Source organism: Thermomyces lanuginosus, assembly GCF_041956635.1.
Source record: "Thermomyces lanuginosus strain ATCC 200065 unplaced genomic scaffold VTN49scaffold_34, whole genome shotgun sequence".
Lineage (NCBI taxonomy): Eukaryota > Fungi > Ascomycota > Eurotiomycetes > Eurotiales > Trichocomaceae > Thermomyces > Thermomyces lanuginosus.
In genome coordinates this window covers 1-14,230 of record NW_027192368.1, presented here as the reverse complement: position 1 = coordinate 14,230, position 14,230 = coordinate 1, and the positions used below count along the sequence as shown (strand labels likewise).

General features: G+C 52.2%; 6 protein-coding genes across 6 annotated transcripts; 3 read left to right on the top strand and 3 right to left on the bottom strand.

Moving 5' to 3' along the window:
* Positions 1-203: 203 nt before the first annotated feature.
* On the bottom strand, positions 204-1,785 carry VTN49DRAFT_5284 (uncharacterized protein; the record flags this gene model as incomplete). Its single annotated transcript, XM_069413324.1, has 5 exons — positions 204-209; positions 259-395; positions 449-593; positions 655-1,611; positions 1,675-1,785. The coding sequence occupies 5 exons, from the start codon at positions 1,783-1,785 to the stop codon at positions 204-206; spliced, it is 1,356 nt and encodes a 451-aa protein (XP_069266519.1).
* Positions 1,786-2,261: 476 nt separating this feature from the next.
* Positions 2,262-2,950, top strand: VTN49DRAFT_5283 (uncharacterized protein; the record flags this gene model as incomplete). Its single annotated transcript, XM_069413323.1, has 2 exons — positions 2,262-2,680; positions 2,752-2,950. The coding sequence occupies 2 exons, from the start codon at positions 2,262-2,264 to the stop codon at positions 2,948-2,950; spliced, it is 618 nt and encodes a 205-aa protein (XP_069266518.1).
* A 136-nt stretch (positions 2,951-3,086) lies between these two features.
* On the bottom strand, positions 3,087-4,800 carry VTN49DRAFT_5282 (uncharacterized protein; the record flags this gene model as incomplete). The annotated part of the gene is made up of 6 exons (XM_069413322.1): positions 3,087-3,365; positions 3,421-3,621; positions 3,671-3,908; positions 3,957-4,451; positions 4,510-4,684; positions 4,740-4,800. 6 exons carry the CDS (start codon positions 4,798-4,800, stop codon positions 3,087-3,089), a joined length of 1,449 nt encoding a protein of 482 aa, XP_069266517.1.
* A 954-nt stretch (positions 4,801-5,754) lies between these two features.
* VTN49DRAFT_5281 (uncharacterized protein) lies at positions 5,755-8,238 on the top strand (the record flags this gene model as incomplete). The annotated part of the gene is made up of 6 exons (XM_069413321.1): positions 5,755-5,799; positions 5,863-5,889; positions 5,940-6,467; positions 6,516-6,596; positions 6,651-7,794; positions 7,847-8,238. 6 exons carry the CDS (start codon positions 5,755-5,757, stop codon positions 8,236-8,238), a joined length of 2,217 nt encoding a protein of 738 aa, XP_069266516.1.
* Positions 8,239-9,429: 1,191 nt separating this feature from the next.
* Positions 9,430-11,082, top strand: VTN49DRAFT_5280 (uncharacterized protein; the record flags this gene model as incomplete). Its single annotated transcript, XM_069413320.1, has 1 exon — positions 9,430-11,082. One exon carries the CDS (start codon positions 9,430-9,432, stop codon positions 11,080-11,082), a length of 1,653 nt encoding a protein of 550 aa, XP_069266515.1.
* A 979-nt stretch (positions 11,083-12,061) lies between these two features.
* VTN49DRAFT_5279 (uncharacterized protein) lies at positions 12,062-13,615 on the bottom strand (the record flags this gene model as incomplete). Its single annotated transcript, XM_069413318.1, has 3 exons — positions 12,062-12,947; positions 13,015-13,403; positions 13,478-13,615. 3 exons carry the CDS (start codon positions 13,613-13,615, stop codon positions 12,062-12,064), a joined length of 1,413 nt encoding a protein of 470 aa, XP_069266514.1.
* Between the last annotated feature and the right edge of the window lie 615 nt (positions 13,616-14,230).

Below are 14,230 nucleotides of genomic sequence, written 5' to 3'. Positions count from 1 at the left end.
GATGGTATATGCTTTACGCGTTTAACTGATTGACTATACATAATTTTTTGACTGCAGTAGCGTATTCTGCTGGCTCAGTTTGCTTCTGCAATAATATCATTGATTCAGAATGCCGACTCTACATGGTCTCTGAGGAATTCATGGACATTTTCGTAGCAATTAACGGAATGACATTGCTTAACATTGTTCGAGCAGCCACGCACTCAATGCTATGGACTGCGTCAGCACCAGAAGAGTATGTTTTTGGGAGACGCTTACCGTAATATCCTCCCATTGCTCCCATCCTCGCCCCTTGATCTGGGCCAGCTCCTCCTTGGTGTATTGCTTGCCAGTCGTGAAGTAGCCAGCGTTGATTTTGGCGTCGATTTCGACGCGGGAGTCTTGAGGAATCATTTCTAGGGCTTATTAGCCGAATGGAAACCTAGAGAAGTGAGAGAATGCGACATACCCTCTGGGATGGGAACGCGCTCGAGGATCTTGATCCCTTGCGCCACAATGGCCTCGTACTTCATGTTCGACATGGACAGCATGCGGTCGATTTTCTTGATACCCAGCCAGTGGAGGATATCTGGCATGAGAGCTTGGAATCTCATCTACGGATAGTTGTTAGAGAGGGAACCTGAAGAACGAAAATGTGCTGGGAGGATGATTTACGTCGCGCACTCCGGCAATGTTCTCCGTTCGCTCAAAGTACTTGTCTGCAGTGTCGCCACCGCGCTTGCGCGCGTTGTAGACGAGATACTTGACAACCTCGCCGAGGGCGCGGCCTTCCTTGCGGAAGTAGACGACGACGCCGCTGCCACCGTTCTGGGCCTCGCGCACAGCCTCCTGGATACCAAAGGCTAGGTACGGACGGCAAGTGCAGATGTCGGACTGGAAGACATCGCTGCCGTTACACTCGTCGTGGATGCGTAGGGCCAAGCGAACGTTCTCGTCCGAAACGCGCTCGGGCGGACCAAAGATGTAGACAGTTAACCCGCCGATCGGCGGCAAGAAGACCTTGAGATCTGGCCGCGTGATGAGCTCCGGGTAGCTGCCGCCCGTGTGCTCGAACAATGCTCGGCGCAGAGTGGCCTCGTCGACGCCGAATCGCTCGGCCACGCCTGGCAGGTACCAGACGGGCTCAACGGCAACTTTCGTCACGCGCACGTCACCGGCTGGGTCGACGACGATGGTCCCGTCGACCGCTAGCCGACCCTCACGAACCGCCTTCTCGATCTCCGCCAGCCGCATAGTCGCCCGCGTCACGGCCATCGTCGGTCGCAGATCCCACCCGACGTCCAGGTACTCGCGGAACTGCCCGACAATGTCGTGCCCGTACGGGTCCAGCGAGACGATCTTGCTCGGATCCGCCCATGCTGGCTGCCACGGGAACGAGAATGTCGGCTCCGTGTTGCGCAGATCCGGACGGAAGTCTGCTGGTAGATCTCCCGCGGCGATCGCCAGTGCATGGTAGATGCTGTAGCTTCCGCCGTGAGCTCCTATGGCGTTCCGTCGCTTCACCTGCGACGGGTGGCGGGTTGCCACAATCGGTCCCCGAGTGCGGGCATCTGGAGCTCCCCATCGCAGGGGGACGGGGTCGATGCCATTTTGACCGGGGTAGGTGGTTAGCTAAGAACAACGCGTCAGTAAAATCCGGTCCAAGATCTCGACTAATCTCTTAGAATGATTTACCAAAATGTGCTTACTGTACTGCGATTTGGGTGACTTGGGCGACTCGAGCTGGGGGGTTTGGTCCAGCTGCTCTGGACCCATCTCACGCTTATTTTCGGCCTCTTCTGACATGCTGAATACTACAAGATGTGCCGAGCAACTGACCGCAAGAATTCATGACCTCAGCTTTTAGAGTTCAAAGCTACTCCTATTTGTACTCCGCACCAGAGACAAAATTCCAGAACAAGCTCTTCTGCAAACGCGGGGATTCCGGGAAGTAAACCAGGCCATGTGATCAGTGCTGATCCCTTGGAAGCTCTGCGCTGTTGTACATTACTATGCTTTGTTGGGCGAGGGGGGCTTCTAAGGCCTGTTCTGGGCCTGCAGATGCGTCAATTCCTGTTTTCTTTGGAATGAGACCAAATCTCCTTCGTTGCAATTGTTGAGTATTGATTGCGATCAATCCTTGTTTCAACTCAGGTACTAGTCGAAGTTTGAGCTCTTTAAGTTAGGAGTACTGTAGAACGGAAGTGAGTACTTCAGCATGGATATCGAGAAGTTCAGACCCAGAAATGATTGATTAACTGCAGAGAAGATTCAGCAACATCATGTCTGTGCCCCCCAACGTTTCCCGCATTCTCAACCCCGAGCTCGACCGCCTCATCGCCGACCTCCGCAACCGCGACCTTCCCAGCCACGAAGTGCGACGCATCACTGGTAGTATCGCGCAGGTCCTCGCGGACGAGGTCGTCCCTTTCGTTCCGCCAGCGCCAACGGGACCACATGGCACGCAGCTTGGTCTGATCGTGGTGCTGCGGTCTGGGCTTGCCATGAGCGACGCCTTCATGGAGCGGTACCGGCCGCATGTCATCTACCATCTCGGCATCTTCCGTGACCAGGCTTCGCTGCAGCCTGTAGAATATTATAACAAGCTACCCAATAACAACACCGAAGTTAAAAGGGTGATTGTTCTGGATCCTTTGATCGCTACGGGTGGAACAGCGGGGGCGGTGATTGAGATCTTGCGGTAAGATTAGGGCTTGACAACTACGAGGCTTAGTACGACTCAGTATACTGATAAGATAATGGTGGCCATAGTGACTGGGGCGTCGACCACATCACCTTCGTCTCCATCCTGACTAGCCAAACCGGGTTGGAAAACGCCGCAAAGGTCTGGCCAGAAGGAACGAGGTTCGTAGTCAGTGCTGTGGATCCGTCTCTCGACGAGCGCGGGTACATCGTACCTGGGATAGGAGATATTGGGGATCGATTGTTTGGAACTGGATTGTCCAGCTGATTGACCTGCAGATATTCTTTGGTCTCTATTTTGCGCCACTCACGATCGCATGGTGCACCATCAAGCAAAATCATGTATCTACATAATTATTCATTTCATCACATATCCCTGCGTAGACATATGTCTCGTCGAAAAATCACTGCGCAGTTGAGGTGTAGTCCGCGCGCGACCGCGGGTTCTTGATAGTCTTCTTGATCTTCTTCTCCAGCTCATCCCAGTCATCCGTCTGCAAGGCCTCGATGTGCGTGTCAAAGTACTTGGAAATGTCCATGAGCATTTGCCACTCCTCTCGACTCGAGACGAACGACACCGCAACGCCGACTCGGCCGAACCGACCTGTCCGACCGATCCGGTGCAGGTACGTCTGCGGATCAGCTTTGCGACCTTGACCGGGTGTGTGGAGTTCGGGAATGTCCTGTTGAGACCTCGTCAGTTTGAATCGACGCGACCAGTGGTTCAGGAATACGTACGTAGTTGATCACCATCGACACCGTAGACACATCAATACCGCGCGAAAGCACGTTGGTCGTAATGAGCACCTTGGCGCGCCCTTCGCGGAAGTCGTCGATCACCTGGTCCCGTTTCGAACCTTCGACGCCTCCAGTAAGCGAAGCCACCGTGTGGCCTTCGGCGACCATGCGCCTCTCGATTTCGGCAGCCGTCTGACGGGTCTAAAACTAGTCAGCACAGATCGCACCTTCCGTCGTCGGCAAAACGTACTTGAACGAAAATAATTGAAGATCCCACAGTCAATAGACCGTAGAACTTGACCAGCACGTTATACTTCTCCTTGTCATCTGCGCAGTCCAGATAGAACTGCTTAATACCCTCAACAGTGAGTTCCTCCTGCTTCAGCGAGATCTCGTTGGCGTTCGGCGCGAATTTCGCCGCATATTCGCGAATTTGCGGAGTGAAGGTGGCGGAGAAGAGGACTAGCTGGATATTCTTGGGAAGCATGCTGCTCCGGCATCAGCGGTTGTCCCGAGCGGATCGGGGAAAGACAAACCCTTTAACGCGGATGCATTGATCGCCCAAGCCTTGCTGGTCGAGCATGTTGTCCGCCTCGTCCAGGACGAGAACCTTCAGCTTATTTGCAATAAAAATGCGCTTCTTCAGCAAGTCGGTGACGGTTCCCGGTGTCCCCACTACGACGGACGCTTCCAAGCGCGGTGGTCTCTTGCCTTCGGTAGGCACTGCCATTGCTACTTCCAGACCATCGAGAAAACGGCCGATCTCTTTGACGACGCCTCCGATCTGGCGGGCCAACTCCCGACTGGGGGCCAGGATCAGCGCTTGCGGCGTCTTTTGATCCTCGGGAGTATCAAGTTTCAGGCGGCTTAGGATGTTCAACACGAACGCAGCGGTCTTGCCGGTTCCGGATTGCGACTGCCCGATCATGTTGGTGGGCGGGTTTGCCATGAGCAGCGGAAGCGCGCGCTCCTGGATTTTCGACGGCTTTCGGAAACCCAGGGCAACAATTCCTTGCACGATCCGAGGATCCCTACCGCGGAGTCAGAATCGAATCACGACTACAAACAAGGCGACCCAATGGCACGTACAACCCCAGCTCATCAAAAGACTTGACCGAATATAGAGGATTGTTCGGATCAGCTTGCAAGTCGCTCAGCTTGACTTCGACGTCATACTCCGGCTCCTGAAGCTTGCTCCCGTTCAGTGTTTCTGAGGCGCCGTCGGTGAACGACGCCTTTGCCTGATCCTCATCGGGCTTTGCTTCTAATAAGGAGATCAGCACGTTTCTGCAGCGGGAAAAGATGGTCCATGGATGTACCCGTAGGTTTACTGATGCGGTCTTCCAGCGACCCGCCTGAGGTCGCACCTTCAGATGCCATGATTGGGACACGTGGGACAATGACACGGAAAAAAAGCTTGCGATGACGATGAGGTACGCGAGGGGGGGATGGCGGCGGGGTAGAATTGGTACGCGCGCGCGGAAGAACGGTCGGCCAGCAACCGGACAACGGGAGGAGTGGAAGCTCTCGCCGGCAGTCTGGCAAATTATGAACTTGACCAGCACCGGCCTGCAGTCGATGTTGTGGTGAGCTGCAGAGGGGAGATCCAAAATCCGTCCAAATCGTGACTGAGAATCGATCAATTGGGTGAAGCAGCTCGATAGTACGCTAAACTTATTTAAGAAGTTTACTAGTGCCCCGCCTCAGGCACCCAACATTCCGGAGTCCGCGTTGAAATTCCAGACTAAACGATAGGCACGGGCGGTTAAATTCGGTGCAGCTAGTTCTTTCGAAGCGTTCAAAGTCCCTTCAGATTCAATCGGTGCCTAGGAACGTCGTCGTCATCGATCCCAACTGGCAATATCCGCAATCTCAGCGAAGTCGGATTTACTTGGCGTATTAATACTACGACTTTCGGCGGCGACGGAACAATCCTAAGAGTAATTTGTACCTGAATACAACCATCTTCCCAGCTGGCGAGACTGGTCGACCCCTGCAATTTGTTGAAAGATTGTACCGTAGCATCCCCTTGTCGAGTGGAATCGGATCAGTGGCCGGAGCCAACGTGTCCCCGCAATATCGCGCGGACTTTGACACGCCGAGAACACCCAGCGTTAGGACCAAGAGCTCGAGATTGCGACCAACAGCAGGCCCAGCGCCGTTCGCCCGTCCTGTCCAGCGTCCCGTCGTTAGTTGAATGTGTCCTCATTCGGACCGCAATTCCCTATCCCGTCCTGCACAAACAACGCCGCAACGGCCCGGATCCTAAATTCCCCGCTTTGAGCTTCCGTGTGCTCCGTCTGCACTCCTGCAGCTGACGTCGCTCGCATTGCGATGGCTGAGGTCGAATTGAACCCCCAGTTTGGGGCAGAACTCAAGGTACGAATATCCCGGTCGACCATGATAGACGTGGCCGTAGTACTGACGGATGCGACTGCTTAGGACGCCTTCAAACCCCTCAATGCTTGGGTATGGAGCCCCTCGACCTCTACGGACCAACAACTGAGTTGGATGACTAGGTGTCGAACGGGATAGGATGGCTCGACGAGATACAACAGTTTTATCGCGACCGAAGCGCGATAGAAAAAGAATATGCCTCCAAGTTAACGGCGCTGTGCAAGAAGTATTCGGATCGCAAGGCTAAAAAGATAAGTAGCCTCAGCGTGGGAGATACGCCGACAATGACGCCGGGGTCACTCGAGTCTGCTTCGTTGACAACGTGGTCAACACAACTTAATGCGATCGAATCGCATGCGGCGGTGCGTGAGAAATTCGGCCAGGAGCTGATTTCACAAATCGCCGAGCCTCTCAAGCAGATCGCGGTCAAGTACGAGGAACTGCGAAAAAGCCACGTTGAGTATTTTGGGAAACTCGAGAAGGAGCGTGAGGCGGCGCTGAATGATCTGAAGAAGGTCAAGGGCAAATATGATAGTGTCTGCCAGGAGGTCGAAAATCGTCGCAAGAAGACGGAGTCGGCCTTTGATCACAACAAGAGCAAAGCCCAGGCAGCCTACCAGCAGCAGGTGCTGGAAATGAACAATGTCAAGGTGCGTTCTCCAGATGCCTCACACAAATTCAGGCTAACTATGTCGTAGAACACATACCTCATCAGCATCAATGTAGCCAACAAGCTAAAGGAAAGATACTATCATGAATATGCCCCGGAAGTGCTTGACGTAGGTGATGATACTGATATGAACATGCTTCAAGTTGATTGACGATGCCTGCAGAGCCTCGGCGATCTTAATGAAACTCGCGTGGCCAAGCTGAACTCTCTGTGGTCTCTTGCCGCGCAGCTGGAGAAGAACGCCACCGACCAAAGCGCGGAGTATCTCACTCATCTTTCAAACGAGATCCCTCGCAACAACCCCAAGCTTGACTCGATGATGTTTCTACAACATAACACTTCTCAGTCCCAAGAGCCTCCAGATCTTGTTTTCGAGCCGAGTCCCGTGTGGCATGACGACGACGCCATGGTGACGGATGAGAATGCAAAAATCTTCCTGCGCAATCTCCTAACAAAGAGCAAATCAGAAGCTAGGGAACTCAAACGTGAAGCCGACAAACAGAGGCGAGAAATCGATAATGCCAAGCGTGTGCGAGAGAGTGCGAAGTTGGGCAAGACGAAGCAGGACGAAGCGGAAATTGTTAGAGCAATATTCAGCATGCAGGAGAAACTCCACGAGATTGACAAAAAGTGGATAGCAGCTGAAGTCGAAACATCAACAATCCTGGCAGCTGTGGGCGATCTTTCCTTGGGGGCGAGGAACCATAACTTCCGATCACAAACATTCAAAATCCCCACAAACTGTGATTTGTGCGGCGAGAGAATCTGGGGTCTTTCTGCCAAAGGATTCGACTGCCGCGATTGTGGCTATACTTGCCACAGTAAATGCCAAATGAAGGTTCCCCCAGAATGTCCAGGAGAAAAAAGCAAAGAGGAGAAGAAGAAACTCAAGGCGGAGCGACAGGAGCAAGCCCAGGCTAATAATATGTCGACTGCTACAGAGCCAGCGACATCTGGTGGTGCGTCTGATGCTCCATCCTTGAGCCGCCGAGATACGATGAGCTCCTTGAGCTCCGGCTACGCCACTAGTGCACACCGGTCGGTCTCTGGCCCAGGTAAACAGTCGACAGGCGAAGAATCTACAAGCCCTTCCTCGTCCACCACAAGAACGGCGTCTACAGGAGGTGCGAAACGTAATCGTATCTTGGCTCCGCCTCCAGCACAGTATGTCAGCGCGCCTCCGCCTCAAGATTCGGCGCCTGCAAAGAGCGAGCCTAAAGGGAGGATGCTTTATCCTTACCAGGCAAACGGTGAGGGTGAAATTACCGTTGAAGAAGGACAGGAAATCACACTCCTGGATCCAGATGGTACGTTCTCGTTTCCTTGCAGCTGTATCATTTACACAGCTAACCTCTATAGACGGGTCTGGTTGGATACGTGTTCGGGCCGGGTCTCAAGAGGGCTTGGTGCCAGCGTCGTACGCGGAAATTGCGACCCCAACGGCATCTCCAGGTCCATCGTCCGTTTCAAACGATAGGCCAGGTTCAACATACTCAGCCTCGACAACGTCATTAGCAAGCAGCGTGGCGCCGAAGAAGGTTGGCCCTGCGGTGGCACCTCGGCGAGGCGCGAAGAAGTTGCAATACGTGGAAGCACTCTATGACTATGAGGCCCGAACGGATGCAGAATGGAGCATGTCTGAAGGGGACCGATTCGTTCTGATCAATCGAGATAGTGGTGACGGATGGGCAGAGGTCGAAAGGGGTGGCCAGGTGAAGAGTGTGCCGGCGAACTACATCCGGGAGATCTAAATGGCAGTGTGTCTGTTATGTATGTAAGTTTTTACTTTGTTGGCTTTCGAGCAGAAATCCTGATAGATAGACTGCACGCCGAACCATGTACTTGTCTGACGTTGAATGGAATAGAGCAGAATATCCGTCACAATCAGCTCCGTCAAGAAATGCAGACTTGCCGACTACCTCCATGTTGGTGTTCGTATGGACCTAGAACACGGAGGAATGCCTTTATTCGTGAACCGTGTGGGAGGATACGTTCCTTCTATCGGATCCACCGGCGCGCAAGATTCCCAGACACATGCTTCTGGATGTTGAATCTCCATTCGTCCAGAGTTCTTCTTTCCAAGCTATGTTGTACGGTGTTGGATTTCGACGAAATGGTAGTGCGCGAGTTCCTTGGTTACCAGTTTTGAAATCAGATGAGAAATTCTGCTTGATTTGCGGAAGGGAACTGGCTGAGGAGACACGTTTCCCTCCTGACGCAACGGGCTCAGGTGTTCGCGCTAACATGAGCCTCAGTTGCGAACACCAATTGCACACAGCAACCCCCTGTCTCGTCCTCATGGATCCTCCGCATCGAAAACTCGAGAATAACCGCTGCGCATGTACATCAGGAGATCTCGAGCCACGTGCCTTCATAAATCCGATCGCATGTAGTCGGATATCATACTGAACGAGGCGAGAAACCCAGCGTCGTACTGATCGAAATGCAACCCATCGAGCTGGAGCTCTCGCGAACCTGTTCTCTGGATTGCGCCTAAAGCATATTCCACAGTTTGTTCTTGTTACAGCCTCAAGATTGAGACCTGCACCATACTTTAGGCGGAAAAATTCCGTGTAGGGTGGCGGACAGGGGGGAGCCCCGGATCAATGGGAGAATGTTCGATCCCTCCCTCGGGACGTCGTGCTACCTTGGCTAGAACGGGTGTCTGTCTACATGTCGCTGGGGAGCCACTAGTCCGCTGTCCTCGTCGTGCAAACTAAATCATTCAAAGCAGCAGCCTCGGTATTCTTCATGCAGCGCGCATCGAAATGCCTTACACAAAGAATCTAGCCAGCTGTACCCTTGGTACCTTTAGAGAGCGGTACTTTGAACTACGAGCATGACTTCATGTTCGTACGCATCGGTGCATTTTTGATGATTGTTGTCCAGTCTATGTAACCTGCTGGGGTGCCAAATGATGCTCGAAGTGACATCACAAGCACATGGCGAGCGGTACAGGAGGCAGATCTGGACCGATTGCGGCATCGATTCACGGACCCCTATCGACATGGGACATTCGCAACAAGGCCATGGAGCCGACTGAAGGGAAAAAGAAACCGCATCCCCGGATGGCCGAGAAAACTTCCCGTGCGTGTATATCAGAGCCGCCATGGCCACGACTTTTGGATATGCCTAATACATTGCATTACCACCTTGTCTCCCTGCTCAGATTTCTCCCGCTAATGATCAATGGTATGTCCTCGACGGCAGCAGCATCTGCTGGTTCGGTGCCGACCCGGATCAAGCTGCGAGCCTCTTGTGATCGATGTTCGTCCAACAAGATTAAGTGCAGTCAAGATAAGCCGCAGTGCATTCGCTGCCGGCAGCTCAACCTACCATGCAACTACAGTCGGTCGTTAAGGTCGGGAAAGCCACCACGGTCGCGTCAGCGAAAGAATTTGGCTCGTGGAACTCTTTACGGTCAACCGCTGGTTTCATCTTACGCGAACATTACGCTTGAAAACAATCGAACATGTCCGGAAGTACACCGGGGCAGTGAGATGGCTGCCGTTATTGAAGATGCAAAGAACTTCCCGACTGGTGTTGCGGAAGGTACAGCGGTCAGCACATTGGAGCCCACGGAGACGATTGGTCTGGATACTATGTTCGCGGCAGCCATGACGCAGAGTGGTGTCAATTCGTACAGGTTATACGACTCCGGTGCTCATGGCAGGCACCTCTTCGGCACTCTGCCGTCAGCGATCGACTACACGAGCATATCGGGCCCATGCAGGGACGATGACGCCTATAGGCTGGCACAAATCAATAGCGAGAGCAAGCCGCTGCCATTGCAGCCGTATCACGTCCCTTGCCTGTCGCTGTCACCAAATTACTGCTCGAAGCCCGCCACCGCGACGACGACCGCGCTCGAGTTAGGCTACAGCCCACCGACCAACTGTCCCATGGTCGAGTCAACCCATGACTGCATAGGTCTCGCCCTGACGACTCTCTCCAGCCTGTACAAGCTCTCCGTTGCAAACCCACCACCAGGCTGCAGCAAACTGGACAATGAGCTCCCGGACACGCCGGCTGTCCACTCAGCCGGCCCGACGATCGACCAGGTGTTTCAGGTCAATAGCGCCGCTACGACGAGCACGCTGACGCTCGTCTCGTGCTCCTGCCCCAAAGACCACTGCTTTCCCATACTCATGGCCCTAATTTTCTCTAAAATCTTGTCGTGGTACCAGGCGATCGTCGGCATTGCTGACCCAATGGTTGACAGCGTGGATGAATCCTACAACAGCAGTATCAGCAGCGGCAGCAGCGGCAGTATGTTCCGAGAGGAGGTAACCATCGTGCAGCGCCCGTTCTTCATCAGGGGCTACCGACTTGACGAGGAGGTCGGCAGGATGGTAATAAACCAGCTCGTGCTCAACGAGCTAAAGGAATTGGCCGATTCGATTAGAGCCTTCTTTAGCAACCTGTGTGCTGACAATGGGAACGGTCACGGGAGTCGGAACGGAATCCCGGCCTCAGGGGATGCGCAAAGTGCTAATGAGCAGGTCGCGCTGCGGATGGGAGCGGTGGTAGAGGCACGGTTACGGCTCACCATCCAGGAGCTAGGACTGGTTCTGGCTTCGGAACAACAGATGTGACCAAGATTGATGTTCGGATTTCCTGTTGGCACCTAGTTGTCTTAATCCTGTGTTGGAAATACAATAGCATTAAGCACAAGCACCTTTCCCGGTACATGTGTTTGAGTGTATTATAATCCCCCGTTTCCCAACCAACAGCTCTCTGAGGAGGCTAAGAGAGTCTATGAGGTTATGCGCTTCCAAGATAGGCTGCCCCAACCACGAAGTACTACCGTTCTGCGCATCGTGATGCTCATCAACAATCGGGACCCAGTCAAACTCCCAACCTGCCCGTGTTTTCAAACCGAATCGGCCCGTACACGCCCTCATCTGGAATGCAAAACACATGTAGTGACTCTCTTCCTGAGAATGACCAGCCCTGATAATCGAAAATGATCAAGGTAAACGATTCAAAGAGTCGATATAGTCGTTTGATTCCGCAATTTCCACGTATCTACTCCCTGCGAACAACATTGTAAACCCATTGGATCTCATGTCAGCTGTCGAAACCCAGTGCTGGAGTCGAAAAGTTTGATAGCGTTTATACTGACTTCTGTTGCCGAATTGACCACTGAAAGCAAATATTCCCTGGCGATATTTTCCGCTATGTGGGAATTACGGATACGTAACCAGTTCTATGCGGTCTGCGTGACCTTGAATAGCTTTGACTGCCGACTTGCCTCTTCTGACCTAGGAGTTTATCCGAACCAGACGCTGCAACGTCTGTAACGAGACGTTCGAGGTTACCGCTGGCGATAAAGATACCTTCATCATCCGCAAGTGACAACATGTAAAAGCATGGGCAAAAAAAGCTTGTAGCCGGTACCGTCCTGGAAGATGAGAATCGGAGTCCTTTCTCGCTCCAAATGACTCCTTTTCCTGCTCAATTACCCTGCGGTCTGTCACTTTGGATGAGATAGCCTCATCAATGGAGGAATGAACACGTTTTCATGCATTGATCCGCTCATAAATAGGAACGTCAAAGGACTAGTTCGTCAACTCATCCACTCTCCTCCATTGCAAGAAAAGGCATCGCGTCTGGAAGGTTTGGGGTGAAGTTTGGATTGAATACCCAGAACTGAATGCCGTCTTCACTGGCCATGCCAATTATCTCACGGTCGCCAAACATTCGTAAGATAGGTTCCCGATCAAAAATCGACCATTTGTGGCCCGGCCGGGGCACCAACTTCTCGCGAAGGCCGGCCTCTCGAGCATCCAATCGGTACCGGTGCATGAGCGTGGTTCCGTCGTGGATGTTGTAAACTTTGAACAGTCTGGTATGCTTTTCCCATCTGTACATCAAATAGGGGCAAGGGATGACAATAATAGGGGTGTTGGATAGGAAATAAGAGGGCGGACTGTTGTCGTACCATTGCGCACTCAGCTTGTCCATGGTGTGATCGTAAATGAGGCGAATCTGGCAATAAGGGTAGTATGAATCACGATAGGGTAGGATTCTTGCCGTCCTTGACCCATTAGTGATGTTGCTGTCAATAGGTAACATGATGAATTCTCTTGATGGTTTGTGGATCTTTCTGTCCACACGGAGATCTGACAACGAAAGGGAAAAATGTCTTCTATCCATCAGTTGTCCGCTCAAAGTCCACTTGGTTTGCCGCACCTCCGGCGGATGTTTATCCCAGTCGACTTCGAATGCCACTAACATGTTTCCCCCTGCGTCCAGGTGCCACAGGCACAGATCGATGAAGGTGTTGATTTCTTGGACACTATCTGAGCTCAGATCCCAAATGTAGACTGGGTAGAGTGGCTCCGAATCAGGTTCGAGTATGACCACTTTGTCTTTGTCAATGAAATTTGCGTACACGGAACAAGAAAACTCTTTTGTGTATCGTTGTAACGTGTGTATATCCCATGCAATTAGTGTCCTGCAAAATATTGTTGTTAGATGAAGCCCACAATCTTTTGAAAACAAGGGTTATCGTGGCCGCATACGTGTCGTCTCCCTCAATAACAACATAACGATCGGAAATGAGGAAATTCCAAGTACCACTCTCCATTGCTTCGTTTTCGGTCCAAGTCAGTTTTTCTCCAGTCTCGAGATTCAACATCTCCACTTCATCAAAATCTTCGTGAGGTATGCGAGAGAACAATCGTCGCAAGCTATACGCAAACTCAATTGGCGTTTCCGATGTCTCTGGCCATGGGAGGAAGATTTTCCTAATGGGCTGGACATGCTGTAGACTGTGCCACCATCGGAAATAGGTTGTCGCCTCAGCGTCAGGCACATCTGCGCCCTCTAAGCCCAGTAACGTCAGTGTTCGACGCAGAAGGGATTTGATTGTTGCATCGGACGAAAAAATGGACCGCCATCGTTTTGAGACCTAGAAAAAAAGGAGTCAATATAACCATGAAGCATTTGGTTGATCATTATCTTATAGAAGCGCGTGATACGCACCCTTTGGCTTCGGAGAATGTCTGCCGGGTCCAGATACTTGACGATCGCAAGCACGAGCTCGAGAGGTAGCGAGCTGACGATATCGTAAGTTGCTCGAAACGAGCCTGCTTTAAATGCCCTCCCACAGCTTTCAATCATTCTCTTCTTGTACCTGGTCTAGATTACGCCGAATCCTGCGAGCAAGTTAGCCATCGCGCCTCTCAACCGGATCTAGTATCCGTTGCTGACGCACACGTCGTAGTGAGCAGCGAGATACCCTACAGAGACTCGATGATTCGGGAGCTGGTCAACTGACGAAGAGCATTATTTACGCATTTCAAGCCATTTGTGTTCGGGGGGACTGATCTAGCAGGGTTGTGATCCCTAGAACTCATAAGGCAATTGACTTTGAAGAGCAAACGGCACAAACCCACTTTGGCCGGGGTTGTGTCGTACCACTGCCTAGGTAACCAACTAGAGGCACTATCAAACACACAGTCTCGGGACCGAAAAATGCTCTCACCGCCCAAACCCAAGCTGATGATGGTTCCTGAGAAATTTCTGTACAAAATGCACATGTAGTAATTGTGCTAGTGAAAGCTGTTCTGCAGGTCCAGTTGTAGCTCACACAGGTCATGAAGTTTACCTGCCTGTTATCTAAGCAACACTAACAAACGATATCCCATGGATTGTATTATTTGTAACCATGTTAGTTTCGCTGAAAGGATCCGAGCGTGCTTCTCGCAAACTTTCCGTGTTCTTACAATAGCCCGG